Source organism: Pygoscelis adeliae, unplaced genomic scaffold (assembly GCF_000699105.1).
Source record: "Pygoscelis adeliae isolate BGI_AS28 unplaced genomic scaffold, ASM69910v1 Scaffold4, whole genome shotgun sequence".
Lineage (NCBI taxonomy): Eukaryota > Metazoa > Chordata > Aves > Sphenisciformes > Spheniscidae > Pygoscelis > Pygoscelis adeliae.
The window spans coordinates 9,064,304-9,087,063 of NW_008824986.1; the positions used below are offsets into that span (position 1 = coordinate 9,064,304).

At 37.9% G+C, this 22,760-nt stretch overlaps 1 protein-coding gene across 1 annotated transcript in view; it reads right to left on the reverse strand.

The window, feature by feature from the left end:
- The window catches only part of DOCK1 (dedicator of cytokinesis 1), a 303,352-nt gene that overhangs the window by 118,871 nt on the left and 161,721 nt on the right, over positions 1–22,760 (reverse strand). The window contains exons 28-29 of the mRNA XM_009326015.1: positions 19,663–19,764; positions 12,885–12,979 (exon numbers count right to left, since the gene is read on the reverse strand). Coding sequence (XP_009324290.1) covers positions 12,885–12,979; positions 19,663–19,764 — 197 coding nt within the window. The remainder of the gene's footprint in view (positions 1–12,884; positions 12,980–19,662; positions 19,765–22,760) is intronic.

Sequence of the window (22,760 nt, forward strand, 5' to 3'; positions counted from 1 at the left end):
ATTATTATTAATTATTCTATTATTAGTAGTATTTTATTTCAATTATTAAACTGTTTTTATCTCAACCCACAAGTTTTTCTCACTTCTACTCTTCCAATTCTCTCCCCCATCCCACTGGGGGAGGGGGGAGGAGTGAGCGAGCGGCTGCGTGGTGCTCAGTTGCCGACTGAGGTTAAACCACGACAACCTTCATACTGGTGATAGCCAATGATCTTGTACCTCTCTTCTCTCTAATATCCTTTAAACTCTTTTTGTCCTATAACCACAAATGATCGTACAATCTGTTATGTCAGAACGTGAATTTTTTTTTCTTTTTTTTTAAACTCTAGTTATTACCACACTGGCTGTGTTTTCTCATACTTGAACTGTAAAATCTTGTTGTCTAGAATCTGTTCATGAAATACTTCTGATCCTAAAATTTAATAACCCCAGAAAAGGCCTCACTGGCTTTTTGCGCATCGAGGCTACTGCTCTCAGAAGCCAAAGTGCTACATAATTGTCAGTCATTTAAAAAGATGAAAACCCAGAAAAGGAACGTGTTGACAAGTTAAAAACAAACAAGGCTTTAGGCAGATTTTACCAAAATTATATTAAATTCATAACTGTGCTGGTCACTATTCTCGTGAATTATTTAAAAAAATCATACATAAACAGTGAAGTACTATTTATAATACATACAATACCTCTGTTTAATCAAGCTACTCCTCCTACCACGTTCATTTAATATGCCACAAATTCACGGCAGAAAAATGTTGCAGTAGAAGAACCAGCATTTGAAATGATGCAGTAAAATTACCATCACTATTCTGATATTATTTTTGTTCTTGTACAACTCCGTTCTCCTTAAAATGAGCTAATATTGGCAGGAGAAGGAAATACAATTGAAATGGTGTTAAACGTGTTGGAGGCTGGAGCTATCCCCATGCCAGCAGCAGCACAGTGTGGACCCAGGCTGGATACCAACAGGCGCTTCTGGACACCACCTACAAAGCAACTCTTTTGGCTCTACAAGACAAGAAAATGGGAAATTAAGATTTTGGCATGAGACTTGGGAGTCACAAGGGCTGGTCCGTTCTGACGAGCTGTCTTCCGAAACACAACAGCCTGCAAGCAAGAAGAGGTACGGTATAGTTTGGCTAAACACAATGAAAGACTTTCTCAATGCACAGCAATCTGAGAAGCTTCCTGACATCACAGTTTCGCCCTTCCTTGTCCATGGGCTTGTCTGGACCGAAGGGAAATGGCTCAAAACATTACCCCTTCCACTTCAGGGAAAGCTTTTTCAGCTTGCCGTACTTAAACAGGAACTGGTATTTCCAAAAGAAAAAACAACTCAGCCCAGAAGGCTGTGTAAGATTTCTTTATATGTTATCCAGTTGTCATTCTTCACCAAATCCCAGCAAAATAAATCATATGAGATTTTTGAAAGGGCAGAGAGTAAAAGGATACAGCTCTGTATGCTGTGTCAGTCCTAGAAGTCATATCCCAGGCAAAAAAAAAAGGAAAAAATTGTGAACAACCTTTAATAATTCTCAAAGTCTTATAACCTGATGTATTCTTTACACCTGGACCTACACGGCTAGCCTCACTGGCTCAGTATGTGAAGGATAAACCTCTCCAAAAGCCTGCAGTTTTTTTGTCTCTCATCCCTCAGGTTTAAAGCCTCCTGACTTCTCATACCACCATCAAGAAAATTTTTTCTTGCATTTTTTGAGTGATAGCTCTTGAGATTGGTAATGGAGCTTTTTCTATTTCCCAGTATTTTTTATTACTGTATCACAAAAAGGTGATTGACAGAAGGCAGTCAGAAAGAATAACCTGGGAATGTTATGGATACTGATTTGACTATGGAAAGTAAATTTGACAGGAATCAACACACCACAGCATTTCCTGTGATGTTTGTTAATACATAAGGAGAGGACCACGTACTCAACTCTATTTTCCTCTGCTGCTGGCAGCTTTGCTCTGTGCAGTGGCAACTGCAGCCCACCTCCGCTCTGGCATCCACATGCCCCTGTGCGTGGTGGGTCAGCTACTCCCGTTTCCTATGGTAATCCCTCGGGAGAGCAAAACCTCCCACTTACCTGAAAATCAACAGGCTTGGGGTTTTGCTTGTTTGGAAGAAAAAAAGGGGCATCAGTTTCTGTGGTTTGGATACTTTTTATTTTTATTATTATTATTATTATTATTATAAGAAAATAGGAGAACTACAGTGCAGAGCAATTGGTTTTACTGGAAAAGTAAATAAAACGCTTTCTAAAATACGACTGATCAGCCAAAAGGCCATTTTCTCTCGCACCTCTAGGTGCTGAAAATAACAAAGTCACTAACTGATGGTCAAAGCCACAGAATTTACAATCCGGTTTCAAAACTAACTACAGAAATCTTCATTACAGAGTGACAGCCAGGAGAAGCATTTAAGCCTGAACTTCCATTTATAATACACAAATATACATTTTTTGTTACTTCTAAAGACTGAAATATTGGTGTTTTTAAAATACTGGAAAAGATTAATAAAACTCAAGTGTGAAAAAGCAGCACATACTTCACTCATTAGATATTTTTAAATGTGCAATAGTATTAGCTTAAATGAAGCTGACACAGAAAAATAATTATTTTAAGTGAAAATTGCTACACCTTCCATGATAAAAATAGACATCACATGACATTAGCTTTTACTCTTAGTAAAAATGGAGTCCTGTTAACATGCTTTTTGATTTAACACCTTCAGCTTCATTTCATTACCCACTTCATGCTGCTGCTTTTACAAGAAACAAGTATTCACACGTTCTTGTTCATGTCATACATTTTGTGCCAAAAAAAGAAGCAATTTCATATTTGGATATGTGATGCGGACAGCGCTTCATGCCGTTGTTTAAATATGCAGAATGGATCGATCCAGGCAGTTGCCCCAGAGTACAGGCTGCCTGTCAGGTCACCAGAATTTCAATTAATAACTGGAAGAGCGCATTCAGGTGGGTTTGGGTGTCCTTGTGTATATGGTGCACACATCACAAGGCCATCTGCTGTATGCTGTATGGTAGTACCTTTTCCCCTACTACCAGCAGGAAGATAATTTGAAGCTGCATTTAAACACAGGACCATCAGAAGTCTCACTCAATGGCACAGCACAGGGAGGTCTCAGGGAGAGACTCTGCATCAGGGCACGCGGTCCTTCTGTCGCTCAAAGGGAGAACAAGGACAACACATACGGGGAAGGGCTCCACTCTTTTTGGCTGACAGCCAGCGTAATGAATTGGGAGGAGAGGACTGGATGCCATCCAGCTTCAACCCTGCTCCCGTCAGAGTGGCACACTCTTGCAGAAGTGATCCTCTGCCAGCCCTGGACCGCCCTGCCTCAGCCCCACGGGAGGAGGGAGAACTGGGATGCTCTTAAATGGTCTTTGGACTCCCACCAACAAAGGACACCATTATCATTTTCTCAGTCTTGGTTTTTGTCACATTTGTGATTGATAATTAATTTTTCCTGTGGGAACCTAGAGAGCAATCACTCCTCTGGGCAGTCTCGCGAAATTTGATGCTGCAGGGAGAGAGAGTGATCTGGCACCAAAACTGAATGCGAGGAGCCAGGCAAAGCAGAATAAAGCTGTAAGGCGCGTGGTCCCAAAGGCTTCATGAAATAAGAAAGCAAATATTCATATACAGCTTCATCCCAAACACCCACACTGGTACAATAATGTGAATTCAAATGTTCGTGATCTGACCTCTCTCAGCCTTATATACAGCTAAACTTTGAATATCTACAAACCAAGGTCTTTTGAGTGAGTTCAGACAGCAAAAGAGAAAAAGAACATTAGAATTACAAAATACAATTTAAAATTTAAAATTACAGTTAGGGTTTTTTCAGTTATAATTAGAAAATTTAGAATCAGAAAATTTTAAATTAAAGGAACTCTTCCACTAAAGTAAGTGATTAACTGTAATCTGCTAAGGGTTTCTGCTACTCCTGAAAAAATTAAAGCACAAAGCACACAAACAAAAATATGTAACAACATATTATTATCCACTATTCAGTGCAGCATATATTGAATTCTTCTTGAACTGCACCATTTGATAACCAAAAAAATATCATAAAAATGAAACTGATAAATATATTGGTCGGTATAATATGCTCATTAGTACAATCATCACAAAGTATTTTAATGTCAACCCAAGTTTAGATTCTAAGCAGGAAAATAATATCCAAATCATTCTTTTCCATTTGAAATTAATTTGGCAATGCTTCTTCAGATCTCAATTAGACTCTTACCAGAGAATTATCATGACAGGTAGTCTGATAACCTCTTGTAGCTTTCTTTCAAAACAATATATTAAACCCAGGAGTTCTTAACACTGTATATATGCAAGTTGGGGGAAAAAAGTTCAAGTATCCAAAATGATGAGTTGGCTTTATTAGTATCTTGTTAAAAACAAAAGAAACCAGACATCCACAGCATACTGTGGATGATGATTCCAGAAACTGAGGAAGAAAAAGCTATTTGCAATGTTGTCTTGCTTTTGCTTATTGTAACCATTGAGCCAAGCTGCTACTTTCGCTCGGTTGCATAGAGCTTGTATGCCCTATTTTTCTTTTAAAGCATCACATTTCTGAGCCGCTTCTGAAGACAACAGACTGTGAGGTGCCTCTCAATTGCTCATTACCTGTTTGCAGAACACATATTTAAGAGTTGGTAAAATATATCAAGGAAGATGACCAGCAGGGCAAACTCTTGGTTTAGTAGCTACCCCTACCAGTGAAGCCCCATGAAATACCCTATATGTAAAAACCACAGCAGTAACATGGGAAGTCCGTGGGACGAAGTATTATTCTAAATTCACACATCTCTTTACAGTTCTCAAGCTTCATAAGATACACGTAGCATTCAAAATGTCTTGAAGGAATGAAATCTGCCACCTCAAAGGAGGTGTCCTCCTCAGAGGAGGACAACCAGTTAATGAACAGCAATATTGCCAGATCTAAACCTTAGGACTGCCTTGCTCCTTAAAACTTTGCAAGGAGCCAAAAATAGCAAGGCTTTGTTAATGGAAGAAAAGAAGAAAAAAATCTCTAAAAAACCTTAGTTCACTTTTTTTCCCTTTCATATATAAAACTTGAACCCAAGAACACCAGCAGCTGGAATCATTGTATCCCTACGTATTTCTTTCTAGCTCAGGAAGAGATGTTCCCTAACACGTAATTCTCTTCTTTAAAGTCACTGTAATTTTCTTGTGGCAAATAAAAGGTTGAAGTGTCACAGAACATATCAGAAATATTTTGAGAAGATGTTAACTACTACTGAGCAATGAACATGTGCATATTAGTCTAATGCTCCACGGTGATATTTTTGAAGTGAATACTGAATAATGATCATTCTTTCCCCAGCAAAATTAAACGCACCATCTCCCTTGTGCTTTAGGATGCACCTGCAACAGCCTTCACCTGATTTTACAGAGATGGCATGGTACAGAGATCTACATTCCCAGGAGGAGGGCAAATCCCATCCACGCTTTAGGGACAGAAGAATAGGTTTGTCAAGGGAAGCATAACAATAAAAGACAGAACAAGCGGAGTCACAGCGGATGCTCCACACAGTCACCCAGCCCAAGCCCACCCTCCTCGCTGCAGGATGCCTTCACCAAAAAACAAACATACATCTTCAAACATATGAAACCCATAATTTATACTATATAATAATGATTAAAATGGTAACTATTTTAGTACTGGAAATCATTATTCCACCTCTAGACCCCAGAAGAGATTAATCATGATACAAATACACGGGGGAGTACTCAGAAAGCAGCAGATGTTTGGGGGGGGGCTGGGAGGGGGCTGCAACATCTCACCCATACATTGGCAATATTGGCAGCTTCACTGGCGCAAAGGCTGCTACTCAACTTCTCTAGCATAAGTGATCACAGATTACAGAAATAAAGGAGAAGAACAGATCCATTAAATCCAGTGGATGGCCAAACCCCCAACTGTTCATCAATTCTCACGACAGTACCGTTATCAATATACCACCTATGCCAGGTACAACATTTCTAACTCATAATGGCTGGGATAAAATAACCTGCTATGGGCGATGCTTCCTTTCCTCCCGCTATGGAAACCATCAAGAGAAAAGAGCACCCGCTGAAGCATATTCCTTCAAGGAATCTCAGAGTAAGAAAAAAACCTGTGTATTATTTTAAACATAGCCAAGTACATTCATTTTACTCCCAGGTCCAGTTAATTTGACAGGTACAATACTAACCCAAAAATCCTGCAAGGTCTTTACTGAAAAGGTCAGTATATTATGCAACCAGGTTTTAGGGACAGCAAAAAAATTCTCTCCGTGTACAGAAACTGTATCTTTATATAATTTATCAATGTGCATTCATCTATTTTATTTAAAGATTAAGACCAAACTTTTGGACACCTGAGTTAGTTTTGAAAACTGGCTCCTAAGAAAGTTACACGCTTTGAAAATTTTTATCCTCAATCTACACATGGTAAATAGTGGGAGGTTTTTCTATACAAAGAAATATTTGGCACTAAAGAAAAACAATATTGCTCCCATTTGAAGTCTTACTTCATTCCATCCCTAAATAAAATTATTTTGTTGAATGTCTGGACTCTTAAACTTTCTAAATAAGTAAGCACAGAGTCCTATAGAAAATGTATTAATAGTCAGGAAAAGTAGCACCAATTCCTTCTAATCAAAGCTTTTCCTACTGTTTAGACTCTTCTTGAAACAACGTATCCCTTCTCCTCTTAAAAATATAATTGCATTTCAAACGCTTTCTTTGTCACAATATCCTATTTGAAAATGTAAAACAGTTACCATATTCCATGACAACACATATTGAGTAAATATTTTAATGATCAGTGCCCCAGTTATAAGTGCTAGCTTTCAAGTCATGTCTACTAATAATCTCTTTGAACATGGTATTAATGCAGACTTGAACATTGTACATATGCAGGGGTTTTGGAAAATTAAGCAATGATTTCAAAGTTTTTTTGCGTTTCCTCCCCCCACCCCATATGTCTGATATTACTCAATAGTCTGTAAAACTGCATTGTGTTCCTGCATTTTCTGTAGTTTTCTATCCAGAATCTTTGTCATCCTTCTGGACTATTTTCCCCTGTTGTGAGAACCACACCTCCATCCACCAGTAGCTTGGGATGGATTTTAAATAAGAGCTTTTGCACTTGCACCTAATTTGACAGATGCAACTTGACTGGTCAATTATGTAAGTGCCAAGAGCCTATTTTCATACATTTATTAAAAACATTAATGTTTTTGTCTCTATATGCCTATATAAAGCCTAGCAGAATACTGCAATTAAGCAAAATTTCAATAATCTAAACCCCAATTTTATTTTGGCTTTGGGTTACTTGTCAGTAAGAATAACTCTCAGGCAACTGAAGCCTGTACTACATTTTAAGGTTCACAGTTACGCAAAACTTGCTTCAGTTCATAACCACTTCAGTGTTTGCACACTATTGATAGATAGTCACATACATAGCTGAAGTTAATTCTGAAAGCGCAGTATAGATCTGACAGGTACTGCTATGACAACCATGGAGCAGAACAGCCTACATTTCCCTGGAAGCTCCAAAAATAAACATCTACAAGCCACTCCAGCAACAGTAAAAAGGTACATGTTTACCAGACGGATCTCCTTGATCCTTCTTCCTCCTCTTTGCAAGATTTTTTTTTTGTTTTTCACACAGGAAAATTCATTAAGATTCTGGACTGGGTTTTCAGGAGGAAACACACCTCCATCCACCTGCAAAGCCAATGCAGCACTAGTGGGGAGCAGGTAACACCCACCAGATTCCCTCCGCAAGGCAAGATATATTTCCTCTGGAAAAAAATATGTAGGCACAAGAAACCTCATTCTCACTGAGAAGCATCTCATCCCTTTTTCTCTGACTTCAAAAGGCAAAATAACCAGGTATTTTATGTAAATGTGGACATTAGACAAAAAAATAGAACAGAAAACATCAAATTAATTTTTCATAGGCAACTCAGCTTCCACTGGAACAGCTGCAGATGAAAGCAGTAGCTACAAATTAATATATCATAAGATCTACCAAAGGAACTGATTATCTCAAATGCCAAAAGTAAGACCAAAGACTAAATTATTTTCATTTACAAAAATGTAGAGAGAAACTGTTTTCATGTTCTGAGTTATGTGTTTAAGAGGAACCTAAGTTTAGCTTGTCAGCTTATGACAAAAGTCAAAAACAATTTCTAAAACATTTCTGAATCATTTCTAAACATGATCTAGAAGGGAAAAATGTAAATAATACAAAATCCCTGCTTTTTTTAAAAACTACTTTTACAGTTAAAACTCCTTGACTGCATTTTCCTGCAGGAGATGCCTTGAGTGAAGACTCTGCCTCCGAATCTCTCCTCATCCCTATCCTGAAACACAGGAAAACCTCCTGACACCTTGCAACTATTAAACACAGCTATCGAAGTTTATCACAGAGACCTGCGTGACAGAAATACCGCGGTGGCTGAAGATCAGGCCTAAATTTCATTATCACGCATCTGGTGGATTGCTACAAAGCAGCTGTCGCAGTAGCTGTCAACACAGCTGATAAAACCACTTCCTTTTAATCCAGTGATATTACGCCTTTACCTTAATAGAACTCTTCCTGAAAATATGTACACAAATAAACCTTAGGGCAGATGTAATTTAAAGGTGCCCAAGTATCTTAAACAGAATTATTAGCAATTTCCAACAGCAACATTTAAAACTACAAGTAGCATTTTCTCTTAAAGTTGTCTTAGATCATCCTTATTTTGAGGAACCATGATCATGAATACATTTAGTAACCACTCGCCGGGAGCTTACCCGGCTGAAAAATTCCCGTTGAAAAAGAAAACCCAACAGATGAAAAGCTACACAAATTTAAACTAGACATAATCCTAATGTAATCCAACACGGAGAAATAGCACTGAGCGACCGATACCCACTGAAACACCATGCAGGGAGGTGGTGAAACAGCAAAAGGCAGGGAATGCCCTGAACGGACCCCCTGAGTGGCTGAGCACGGCAGCGGGTCTCTCTCTCTCTCACCCTTTACCGAACTGATACTGCAGACCCTACAGACATGCTGCTACCTGCCATTGCGAAGCAAACCTCCAAGTCCGAGCCCAGCATCCACCATCCAGGGCTCAGACGACTCTCTAGAGATCATTTCTTCTACTCCCCTTTTCCCTAAATTACAGCCAGCATCTTAACAGATGTTTGTCAAACTGTTTTTAAACACCTCTGCTGCTGGAGACTTCACAATGCCCCAAGCAATACACTGCAGCGCTCACTGCTAGACTATTTCCCCCAGCCTTGAACTTGAATGTTTCTTGCTACAGTTTATGACCAGTACTTCTCATGCAATTCAACGTGGCTATGCAAAGGCTATTCCCATCTGCTCTGCTGCAAAATTTTATGTATCTGATGATCATTTCCTCTCTTTCTGCCCCTCTGTCTTCTCTCTTCTTTAGATTTACCCAAAAGCAATGGCCATTTCAAGACAATATCTGGATGAAGACTTGATTGTTAAATACTATTTGGATATTCTTTTCAATCAACCACCCCTAAAAGTACTGTGCCGGTAGGTATTGGCCTTTTAGGCATTCAGCTTTTTGGTTTAAACACAGTCTCTTGCTCTTCTCCTAGAAGTACCTGTTTCAATCGTAACGCGCTATGGTCTATTATTCATCTCTGTCATCCTGTCATCAATGTTTTTTTCCATCTCTGCTGCTTGGGTATTGTTGTTTACTGTGAAACAGCAGCTGATTTGGACCGAAATTTGACAGAGAAATGAAAAGCCATAGCATCTGTTTGAATTTTCTTTTACCGTCTCTGACAACTTACGTTGCACAGCACCTGATGAACCTACACTATGACTACCATGTCTTGCCACGTCTGATCAGCAATCAGCAAACCAATGCCGCCTTGAACATATTGGTGGCAAACCAAAGGATTACATGAAACCAGTGACATTCAAAACCTTGGACTCTTAATTAACAAATTGCTTTGCTAAAACAATAGACTCTGTTTTTAATTAAATTAGAGAAGTCAGTAAATTAAGTGGCACAACTAAGAACAAAAAAGTAACAATTATCTCATTAGGTATGAAGATTTTTTTGCTCATTTCAGCACGATAGGTGGTAACACAGCGTGACTATCTGTGTTACTGAAATAAAGGCACACTGAGCATGGGAAGTAATCCTGCACATGGCACAGCATACTGCAGGGATAGGGAAGAGATAGTACCCTGCAGTTTTGATGCACTGTGCCAAAAACAGGTGTGCAAAGTATACAGAACAAGAGTAATTTCTGTGACTACTAATGAGTGTGCATATATTTATGTATATAGGAACCCTACTAGTAAAGTAAGGTTGAAAAAAGTGTAGAACTAAATTTTAGCTAAGCATGCATTTGCAAATACTCCCTGTAACACAGTCTTTCACATGCGGTTTTCCCTTTCCCCTCTTCCCCCGTAGCTACAACTCTATCTCAGCCAGAATATTTTAATCCACTGTTAACTCTCTGGAAGCAAACCACTGCATGGAGAGGAGTTGCCTGGGCTGTCTCTGCTATGAAGGTGAAGAGATACCTCCTAACAGACTGGTCCCACCTGCCTTACAACAGCGGTACCACCAGCGCTTTAGGAGGTCTCACTGCTGCACACAGAGGGAGCTCAGAGGTCTAACTTCCAGCTAGGTTTTTTTTTTTCCCCCTTTGTTTCACACTACCAGATATATTTCATGCAGGGAAACAAATGAACTTGCAAACATTCTGGATACAGTTAAAAATTAGCTCACTTAATTTGGTTTATGGCACAGAAATACTTGATCTGCAGAAAGAAGTACTTTGCAAGAGTGACACAAAATGGCATGCTCCGTGCTACTTCTATTGAGAGGACGTGGTAGCTTTAAAAGATAGAATTTGTTCTTAAAATTTTCCTAGTTTTCTTCAATAAAAGTTTATAGGAGTGAAAATAAATGGACTGGATGGACAAAAAGGTATTTTACAATGCAGCTTTCTGTTTTTGGAAACCACATTAGCTTCAACAGGAAAAATGAAAAGCACTCAAATCAATTCAGAAGCATTTACAAACGAGCTGGTGTAATGAAAATGAACTTGCAAATTAGAGATGAGCAACTCTCTTTAGCACTTCTGCAGATTTCATCAACACCAGAAAGACTTGAAAAATGTTTTTAACTTTAAATACTACTCAAATATTCTATGGGTACTGAGGTTATTCAGTAAGAATCAAAGATCTTAACAACACATCCTGTTTCTGCTTCTTCAGGACTTAATGTTCAGCATGGGAAAACAACAAGACTATTTTTAAGGATGAGAAAATCAAAGCCCCTACCATAACTACGGACCTCTGCATCACACTTTGTATTACTCCAAATTTTCAGAGTGAGGAACTGCCTGGTAAGAATACCTTTGTGCTTTAAAGAAAAAAACAGTGGGGAGGGAAAGGCTTTTTCTACACTTTTGCTCTTACATTTCTATGACCATAATTCCACAGTTAAAAACAAAAATTGAGGTCAAATCTCCACTCAAATGAACAGTGAGAGATCATTTGGCAATATTGTGAAGATAATATAAGGAATACCCATCTTCTTTACATCTGGGGGAAGAGTCATCGCAATATTTTTCAAACCACTGTAATTACCGTGTGACTGGTTAACTGGCGTTAATAGCGTCCAAAACCAGACCTTCCCAATCATATTTCAATCTCTTAAAAAATTAAGCAAAGCACAGAGGTGTTCTCCTGTTCGAAAGGATGCCAGGTAACATACACTGTGAGGATTTCCAAAGCACCTGCAACACGACTCTCGAGACAGTTGGAGTTCTTGAAGCAAAACCACTTTCAAAATTGAAAAAAAAAAAAAAAGAAACCCAAGGGGCTTTAGGTCTTCCTCATCAGCTAACCTCAAAGGGCTCTTCATTTAAAACAACAGGTGCTTTGCAAGCTACAGCCATGCAGAAGTGTGCATCCATAACCACTGGGTATAACTCAAAAGATGGCTGAATCTCCTAACTCATATTTATTATGAATGGATTTTATTAGGCTGTTAAGGAGACTTCAGAAGCCAAGATTAAAGTTATGGTGCATTTTTATAATGAGAGTAGGAACTGTGGTTCAGGATTTTATATAAGTTAAAACTGACAACTTTATAGCCATGGTAGCTACCAGTAAGCACAGAAGACATTTCTCCAGGCGACTAGTAAATATAATGTTTTTTCCTTACACTTTCATCACAGTACACATAAAGGCATTTGACACACTTAATAAATGTCACAAACATAAAATATTGCACCAACGCATGCTAAATAATGACAATGCTGCAATCATTGAGAAAAAAAAAGGGGATTAGAAACATTTGCAGCCTGTTTCTTCATTACTGGGCTGATGGAATCTGGATTTAAAATGCCCCTTCAATTCTTTCTTGTTAATACCACTGAAAATATTCAGAACATACAACACCATGTCAGCGTATGATAACCACTAGTTTTTGAGGTAATATGCAAAACATCATTTATCCCCAGAGGAATACATGTAATTATTGTAAGATATGTATAGATCCCTACTGCATCTGCAGTTTGTTCCAAAATTTTGGTTCTCTGAAGGATGCCACCGTTAATTTGTCGTGGACTCCAAGAGCCCTGAAACAGGCCACTAAAACACTGCCCTGCAATCTCCAAAGCCAATTTTTAAATAATTATTTGCATCAGAGAAGGAAAAAAACCCCACACCCTAGCTGCCGCATTGTGTTTTACTGTTTCCAAGCAACACTGTTGTTTCAGATCAAACATGAAACAGCCATCTCAGAAAGCTACAGTGCTTTTTCCTCTATACTTACTTATTCTGCATCATGTTCATTATAACCCAGTCGAAGGGATAGACATTCTTCCCAATGAGATTCTTGAACATGATGAATGTTTCCATCAGAAAATCCTAAAATAAGAGAAAATATTTGGAAAAGATCGCTCTTCTAGATCAAAAAAATACAAGTAGTAGTGTCAGTTATTAATGACTAGATTCAAAAGGTTTCTTACTGTTCTGCTTCATAAAAAAGCCATTATTCATATACAACATACATAAATTCTACTAAAGCATATTTATATATTAAGTACATAAATCCTACAATAATTCTATTTAAACTTTTCAGAAATGGTAACAATAGTAATCTTACATCGTAAACCACCCGTAAACAATACGTGAATGGTATTACTCAGGAACAAGCACTGGGTTGCCAGTTATCCAAAGGCCATTTCTGCTGAAAAAAATAATTTCTTTTCTATACCATAGAAAAAGTCTCACAGTCCCGTTCTTGTGCAGAGTGTATCACAGCATACACGCCGCAACACATGCCTGGTGTTACGTTGGAAAGTCATTAAAAGCATACTGGTACATGGGAAGAGAAAAAAACAAAGATGTTCATTTTAATCTTACGATTACACTAAAAAAACTCCTTGGAGTCAGTTGATGAGTTTTCCCTCCCCTTGTGAATACCATCCTGAAATTTTCTCTTGCCTGAAATCAAGATTATCTATTTACTAAAAAATATATGCTCTAGCTCAAAACCAGATTCAGGCAAGCGTGGTGGTGCACATTACCCCCGACTTGGGGTAGATGACAGCAATGGTTTGGCCATCCTGAAACTAGGAGAGACTCTCTCCCTAAAGGGAGTAGCAGTAATTGCTTCTGCCAGTGAAAACCTGACCCAGAACAAAGTTAATTTAGTAGCATAAACCAATTTATTTCTACAAAGATATAAACAAACGTCTCTTTGGAACAGAAACCTCATGTACTTTACAATGTAAATCATCTTCTACAATTTGGGAATCTATAATTGCTATCTAACGATTTGAGCAATATCAAATGCTTGGAGAAAGATAAAGGGTGAAAAAAGAACTTAATGCAAAAAGTCCTTGATCCACTTCACACAGAGACAAAAATGAACTTTTATTCCAAGGTTAGAATACTTTTCCTTTGCTACAGCTTCTCAGTAATGGTATTTATCTCGTCTATCTTTAAAATGTCAAATGCCTACCAAAAACCCCCAAAATGTTACATTCACTGGACTTTTAACTAAGGCTGGTTTTTCTGTAACCTTTTCAGTGAGAAACAAATATGAAGTTACTGCTTTCATAAGTATTTCTTCATGTGTGAGAGCCAGCCTCTTCGTCGCATTTTATCTTTTGATTCGTTGTTCTGTTAAGATGTTTTTCCTGGCTCAGAAATTCACAGTCAGCGGGAAGCGAGGAGCTGCAGAAATCCTGAGGACACAACATTGAGATCACGAAACTGTGAATTTTCAGGCTACTCATCTCTTCCGTGTGCACAGCACAAGGGTTACTTTGGGATGCTTTGCATCTCAGCTCCTGGTACCAAGGAGACACCCAAGCCAAAGAGGGCCAACAGAGCATCAGCAGCCACAAAAGACACATTTTAACCCAAAAAAATGTATAATACTCGTAAAATAACTCCTCTGTTGTTTTAACAAAATCACTCCAACACCACAACATCAGTAAAGATGTTTTGACATTAACAGGATTGAGATAAAATTTGGAACTGCTCATGGTTAATGAGATGTTACTGTTGCATAAGGCAAAATTCATCCCAGACACACACTCCACTAGCTCAGTAAAATGTGTCTTCATTTAAGAGATAAAACTGCATACTTTACTGCTCATTTTTCATGTATTTTGGTGAAAGAGTTACATAATTTCTAATAATCATGTTGCATCTTTTGCTGCCCAAGCATTGCACAGTACTTCATTTGAGCGTGTGCTTTTTTTACAGCTGCAGGTATCAGGTGATTTTCTTACTGATGCTGCTTCACAGCTGAATAATTGAAATGTTAGTGGAAGTGGCACCATGGGAAGGGTCATCACCTATCCAAAAGGGCAGATTTGAGCTTACTGGGCTTTTTTTTCCCTTAATATTTTATGAATACAGATGTATACTTTCCCGATTTCTTGTAGCAAACTCTACCTTACACTTTATTTGTCACTGGTATCAGCTGTTGAACCTCTGCACACTTTGCTGATCAAGCTGCACGTGACAGTGGATGAATTTTCATACACTTTGTTGATGACTTGTGTTTGTTACTGACCCCGGAGGTTGCACCACGTATAATTTGACCTACTTTGCTGATTCAGCTCTTAGTTTTAATCTACTGATATTTACATTTTAATAGTCCTACTTTCACACAGGCACTTTAAATAATGTTCTGTAACAACTATCTAATATTGATCAACTAAAAAGCTTCCGATGCTTACCTGTATTTTATGTATTCGTAATATTGCTCTCTTTTCCGTTTCACCTTTCTTATAGAAAAGCAAATGGTTTACAGTTGGACTTGATGATCTTAAAGGTCTTTTCCAACCTGAATGATTCTGTGATTCTGTATGAATTAACCTCATATTACCAGCAAAACCCAGCTTTTTTGGGGGGAGAGTGGGAGTGGAAGGGGAGCTATCAGTTCATACTGTGCTGCTGTAAAGTCTGCTTATAGTATACCCAGAAGCAGAACAAATTGTTCTGAACATTAAAAAATGATAAAAACCTGTACTAAAGGAGCAAGGGCTGCAACTCCTGATCTCTCTCCAACTACAAATACAAATCCTACTTAATATCCCAAGGAAGCAAAATTCGCAATAGATGGGACCCCTTCACAATTCCCATCCAATTACAGAAAGAAAACAGAGCAAGGTCAGCCCTGTAACTGGGTAGATGGTGACTGAGGAGGCTTAGACAATTCCACATCCCCTGGACTGCTGAGCATCACACCCCGATACACCTGTATCACTATTTATATTTTTCACGACCTGGATTTCAAAAAGGTTCTTCAATAAATTCTCAAGCTTAATAAAAATAACTAGCTAAAACATGTAGGAACTCATATGAAAAAGCTTTAGGCCAAGTTGATGAAAATTTCAGCTTTGCTGAGTCCTGAGGCATAGCAGACATCAAATACGCTCAGCTACAGCTTTTCAGGACAACAGCTTAACCTCCGCTGAGCTCCACTACTGAGGCTGTCTCTGGAAAGTCCACTCTCCACCACCGTGGATGGCTTTGGGTTGGGCTGCCTCTGCGGGGTCCCACCACCACGAGGCATCCCCCGCGACTCTCACGTCACATTCCACAAAGAAGAGTCTGCTTAAGCCATATAATCACCCGCTCACATCAACAGTTAGTCAAAGCTTGTCATGAAAGGATGTACAATAGTCACCAATGCCCATACATTGAAAGCCAAAGTCTAGGAGTGCAAAATATTAAAAGGGGAGAAGAAAATGGGGGTGCAGAAAATTGTAATCTAAAACACCTGATGGAGTTTGTCTTTCTACATACTTCACTGACTCCAGGACGCTGTCTTGAATGCCTTTAGGGAGGAATACTTCTGAGATACTCCACATGGCAAAACATTAACTTTTTTTTTTTTGGTCAACTAATACCACATACATCTTAACTGAATATAAATTTTACCAAGTAAAAAGGAGAGACAGATCAGTTGGTCCCAGAAATAACCTCACTGATCTCGGATAATGTTTCATCTCTGGATTATAGTAGGCTTGACAGTAAGAAATTCCTCTTTGAACAGAAATACCTTAATGAACCTAAACAATATATTCTGCAGAGAGATACAAGACTGGTTTTATTGCATTCCACCTCATCTTTTCTAAGATTTTTGAGGCCAAATAAGACCATCATAATAATCTAAAACTGACACCTACATAACACAGGCCATAAAGTTTCCTCTAGCAGTTGCAGCACCAGGCTTATGACTTCTGGTTGAGCAAGAGCACACGCCGAAGAAAGATTTAAGGGTCTCCAATGGTGAAGAAGCAACCACAGCTTCACTTAAGTTCTCCCTTTTTCTTGTAAATTTTTTTCAAGAAAAACCTATTCATTTCTGTTTGAATTAATCTAGTTTCACTTTTAAATTGCTGCTTCTTTATGCTTTTGTGATTAAACTGAAAACCCTGTAATAGGAGTTGAATGAAAACACTTCTGGATCTAAGCTCCAAGGGGTGAGTCAAAGAGCACGGGCTCAAAAAATTGTCACATTAAAAATAAATGGAAAAAGCATGAAAAGTTAAACAAAGAAGTAGAGAAGGACTTTTTTCCCACTCAAACCATACAGTACCAAGGAATATACACATACAGTATAGTTCAGGAGCACCCCACCACTGAAGATAGAAAGCAAAAGCCCTAAGAAGGAACATGGGCAAACTTGAACCACAGCACTGATAATGGTAAAGGAGGCAATGCTCCTGAGGGCACTTCACGGGACATCATTTCTTACGGTGAAACATAAAATACTGAACAAGATGGGGGTTTCAAATTAACAATGAAATCTCATCTATGAAGAAATACTTATGAGAACAGTAACTTCCCACTTGGTTCTCACTGAAAAGGCTATGTAAGTTTTTCTCTTAAACAGAGAAACTGGGTTGGTATCTTCATCCTTTTGTCCTAAATGATGACTCTGTTTTATTTGTGTTTAAAAAAAAAAAAGAAAAATTAGTTTACTCACTGTAGTTTCCTTTTATCACAGGATTAAAAATATACTGCCATTATACCTCCACACCTTCATTTATATTATTCATATTTTAAGGTCAGTTTAAGGTAGCATTATCTACCGTTAGCATATTATCCATTTAATGTTTTACCAGGTTACTATATATTTTATTTCCCATTAACATACATTATAATTTAATCAACAGCAATATTAAAACCTTAAAAAGGTGCATTTTAATTAAAGATATAAAAAGCATTACAACAACTGACCAAGTTTAGCTTAGTGTTATCTGCTAATACAAACCACAGTCAAGTGGCCTAACAGTGGAAAACAAGTAGTCAGACAGTACACATGCTGATGGAAAATATGATGTCCAGAGCAATTCCAGCTATACAACCCAAAAACATGCAGAAAGGGACAAATATACAGAGAGTCAAGACAACAGAAAGAAGTGATTCTTCATGTATCCCAGTGCACTGCGTAGCATATAAATCAAACACTTAAACAAGCAATTATAAATAGACCACATGCCAAATTTCAAATACATAATTACTCCCTTGTTTTCACCAAGAAAGATCTGACCTACAGAACCACCTTTCAGACAATTTAGACCAAAAAAGCAAGACTTGAAAATGAACACCTTTATTGCCATTAGAATAATCACAGATTTCCTAACCAATATTTTTGTCTCTGCATTTTTTCATTATATGTTTTAAGAGCAAACTGCTTTTATCTTTTTCCATGTAAAACCCTGTAATCAGTTTGCCTTTTCTAGAGCCAAATGGTTTGAACCACTTTAAAAGTACAGAAATATTTGGCTTGATTAACCTTAATACTCACGTCTTTTCTGTGTGTTAAAAACATTATTTTCACTCCCCTAGCTGCATTTAGCTTGGGAATGTTTTGTTATTAGTGGAAAACTAACTGAAGAGAACTATCCATGGAAGTGCTCCGAGATCCCGAAGCAGCGTAACTGGGAAGCAACCCTTTCAATACTGTGATCACCATCTGCAGTTCTTTGCAGCTGGACTTTGTCTTCCCCTCCTGACTCATCAGCTTTGTACTTCAGTAATGCCAGATCAGGTATAAATAGACTGAGCGCCAGAGGCTCTAGCACCTTATCTGAAAAGTGGCACGGAGCAAAGAGCTCAAATCTTGCAGAATATAAGCAGAAGTAAGAAGAACAAAAATTAAAGACATAAAGGAAAATGGGAAGGTCCAAACATAAAGAAATTACACAAAGAAAAGACCCTGGGGTTTGTTACATTGGGTTTGGAAGGAAGAAAGGAACCTAAATAAAGGCCACCCTGAAGATTAAAATACAGGCGAAAGCTGTCTAATACACCTGACAGAACTCCCAGTACCAGAGTGGGTAATGTAATACAGCTGATCTGGTTTCAGGTCATCCGCTAATTGATGGATCTCAGCCAACAAGTTTGGTAGCTACTTTGCAGCATGCACTTACCATATGGCAATGATAGTTTCAGGTCATTAGAGTTATCTCCTTAGCTATAAACTCTCTTCTGTTATGCTCTAATTAAGTTGTGTTGTTGGCTTAGTTAGGCTACTGAACGACTCTGAGAAGACAAACTTCAATTATTATTGCTTATTTAACAACTAAGGGCATCTTTAAGGTTAAAATGTTTTGTATAAAATTTAAAGTGAGTGGATCTGTAAGTAAAAGCTATTTAAACAAATGAAATTGGGACATCTGGAAGATTTAACGCTGAAAGTTCCTTTCCTCAAGAAAGCTTTTTCTTTTTTCTTTCTCTCCTTAAACAGAACAGATTTTTAGTAATGGCTCAGCACTACTATTTCCTAATGCTTTCTTTTAATTGCCTTAAATCCACTGTCTCGGTGCTTGCTTTTTAAAATATTGAACAGCTCCAGAGACGAGCTGTATTCCTGTGTGTGGCAGGAAGGTTAATTTTGTCCTTTGCAAATTCAGAAAAATGTGTAAGTCATAGTGCTTTATTAATTATTTTTATATTAAATCTGTAATGCAACACATTTTGTTTACATTTCACAAGTGTATTTAACAAACAGTTACAGGAAAAAAACAAACGCAAGCCAAACTGTCTTATGAACAGATAAAACATGTTAAACTTACCACAACATCTGACCTCATCTTTCCAAAAGTCTTGATTAAATGAGCATAGTGATAGTCCTCCATTTGTCTTAAAATGGCAGTCATGCATGCAACAAAACTCCCCTATCAAAAACAGAAGTACAAACAAATCAATTATTTAAGACAGGGCAACATAATACTTGCTATCAAAATGTAATAGTGCTAGAGAGCACCACGTGACACAGTGGATATAATTCTATCATCTAAATTCATTAACGGATATGCAAAATTCTGTCAAGAAAACAAAAACATCTCAAAAAGTTTCTATTTCCAATTTCATGGTTTTATCACCATCTTCACTGAAGATTTTGCAACATATTCTTCATATAAAAATTGCTCAGGCATTAAAGGCTTTGGAAGGTAATAAACAGCACTCCTAAAAATATCACACAATATCAGGATTTGCATTTGGGAAGTCAATACTCTGCTCAAGGAAGAAATCTCTTAAAAATCATTATATTGAGCATCTCAGTTTAATTTCATTGAGTGGTATTATCAGATACTGTGATGCTTAAAAAAACAAAACAAAACCCAGTAACTTCCATCAAAACAGAATAGCAGTACCAAACATCTCTCTCTCAGACCATGGAAAAAGTAAAAGTGCCAAAAAAAAGTTTAATCTTTCATTCTGGCATGTGAAAGTATCGTAGTAACAACTCAAACCCACTTCTATGGCTACTAGACGTTCCGATCCCATAAATGAGTTCTCTGCTTGTCCATCCTTCTTCTCTGACTATCTGCTAAAAACCTGTTGACTGATTACGATAATAGCATCCACATCTTTTCTGGTCTTTAATGAAGAAAAGAATGTTGGAAAAAAACAGCAGAATTACTCAGAAAATAAATTATTCTATATATGGTTTGATAAAATTGTAAATTACCCTTTCTGTGCCGTTTTCAAGGTTATTCTATGCCATGCACAGCCTGACAGAACATTCAGGAGTTTTCTTTCTAAGCATAGCACAGAGTTTTTATTGTTACCTTTAAGATCTGCATTACTTTCAATTTAAAATATTTATTTCTACATCAGTCCAAGTAATTGAGATCAAATGCAAAATTACACTAGGTTATCTGTGTGTGTTATGAGCCCTCTTATTTACAGCCTAATCCCCCAACCTCCACCAGATAAGCACTCCTTGAATTTGCTTTTCTCCTTTGTAATGGAGTTTAGATCTAAACTCCTACATAACTGATTTTGTCCATGCGAGAGCATTATTTTTTCTACACGATGCAAAGGTACCTGATGAGAGTTCTTAGGCATGTGCAAACGGCATGAATATGAAAGGGAAAGGCCACCTGAGCTGCTGTTCCATGACATCAAAAGAACTTTATAACAAACTATGACAAGAATAGAAGCTGCGGCTGTACAAAGATAATGTTTACTACTATGAAATGTAAATAAGACGGGATGATCTCAAAAATCTCAAAATGTTAATTGTCAAAACACCGTATAACAAGCACTCTGTAGACACTGTAAAAGGGCTTATGCCTGCAAGAAAATATTCAATAGCCCATATTCAGTCCTATTTCCCCTAATGATGTCATCAATCAAAGTGACGTTTCATTGCTAGTCAGAATTACAATTTTTTTAAATTGGCTGCTTAAGACTAAGCTGCAGATGTAATTCAGTCCATCACTTCACATAAGGTTCCGTAGATGGTTCATAAATGCTCAGGAGAGCTGAAGACGAACTTTGTTTTGCTCATGGTATCTTTTTATAGACACTCACTCACTTAAATAATCGGTAAAGTCCATTGCTTTGCAAACACATAAATGTATCTTTACCTTCCTTCACATAAACACATCAACCTCACATTTGCAAATCCAGCTCTTTCCAGGTAATCCAGCAGTCAACATGCAGCCTCTGCTTCCTTCTAACCAAGTAGTTTCTGTAACTGGCTAATAGCTTTGGTCATATTTCTGTGTTTATCTATCCGTTTGGTGAGTAATTTAAGTTAATATACATGGCTGCAACAATCAAAAGATGAATTTTCATACCTGAGGAAATTATCATGGCAACCTTGTATGAGGAAAAAATGAATGTGGAGCAACTGTCAAACTTTCAATGTTCATTTTTAGATATAGAGATGCGGATTAATTTGATTGCCATCTTCCCTGCATCTACTGGTGACCCCTCTCCCCTCCTCTGGCTGCTCGCCAGGATGGCTGCTAGCACACGAGCCCTCTCTTCCCCCTCCAACATCCTTCGCTCCTGCCAAGGCAGCCCAACCCTCCCCTTGGAGCAGTGTACTAGTTCTGGGGGAGCTGCTATGACTGTCCCCATAAGCCAGGGAAAACGATGACTCACTGAAGAGAGAGATAATTACATAAGAATAACTTCTTCATTAGCATGGTGAGAATCGGAAAGGACACATGAAAGTTTCATGTCTGGTGGTTAAACCCTCTGCTTCCATGTGAAAGTGTGAAAATGTGAAAGCTCGTTAAAAACCTGGAATGGCTGCTGGAGAAAAAAAATAAATACAGAAAAATAAAGAAGCTTAGCAAATACAAATGAAACATGAATATGATGGGATTCTGTAGCGCGTTTTAGTTACACAAAATTACAGAAACTTGCTAAATGTGGTCATGTCAGCTTATGCTGAGCCCCAAAAGTGGTGCCAAGCAGAATGGTTCAGGGTCCTCGACAAGTTAATCAACATTTTTTTCCTGTTTCCCTGCATAAAACAATGATTCATACTCATCTTAGTACTTGTACTAAGATAGTACTTAGTACTATCTTGGTAACAAAAGCCTTTCCTTCTTTGATATAATATTGCTCCTTTAAGCCTCCATTGCATTACACACGCAGACATCTCAGCTACAACATTTATCTTCAGTTCCCTACCTGCTAAATAGTGTTTAAGCCCCTGCTGGCTAGGAAAATCTATTTAATATTAGAAAAAAGTACACTACCAGTCATCTGCTTACTTTTCATAATTTTCTTTGCACTTAGTTGAGGTATCATTTACAGCCAGCATGCTCTTAATTACAATGCTAATAAAAATTTGCAATTATTTATAGGCAATATTTGTACTGTAGGTGTTTTTAATACGGTCTATTAACTATTTAGCAATACCTAA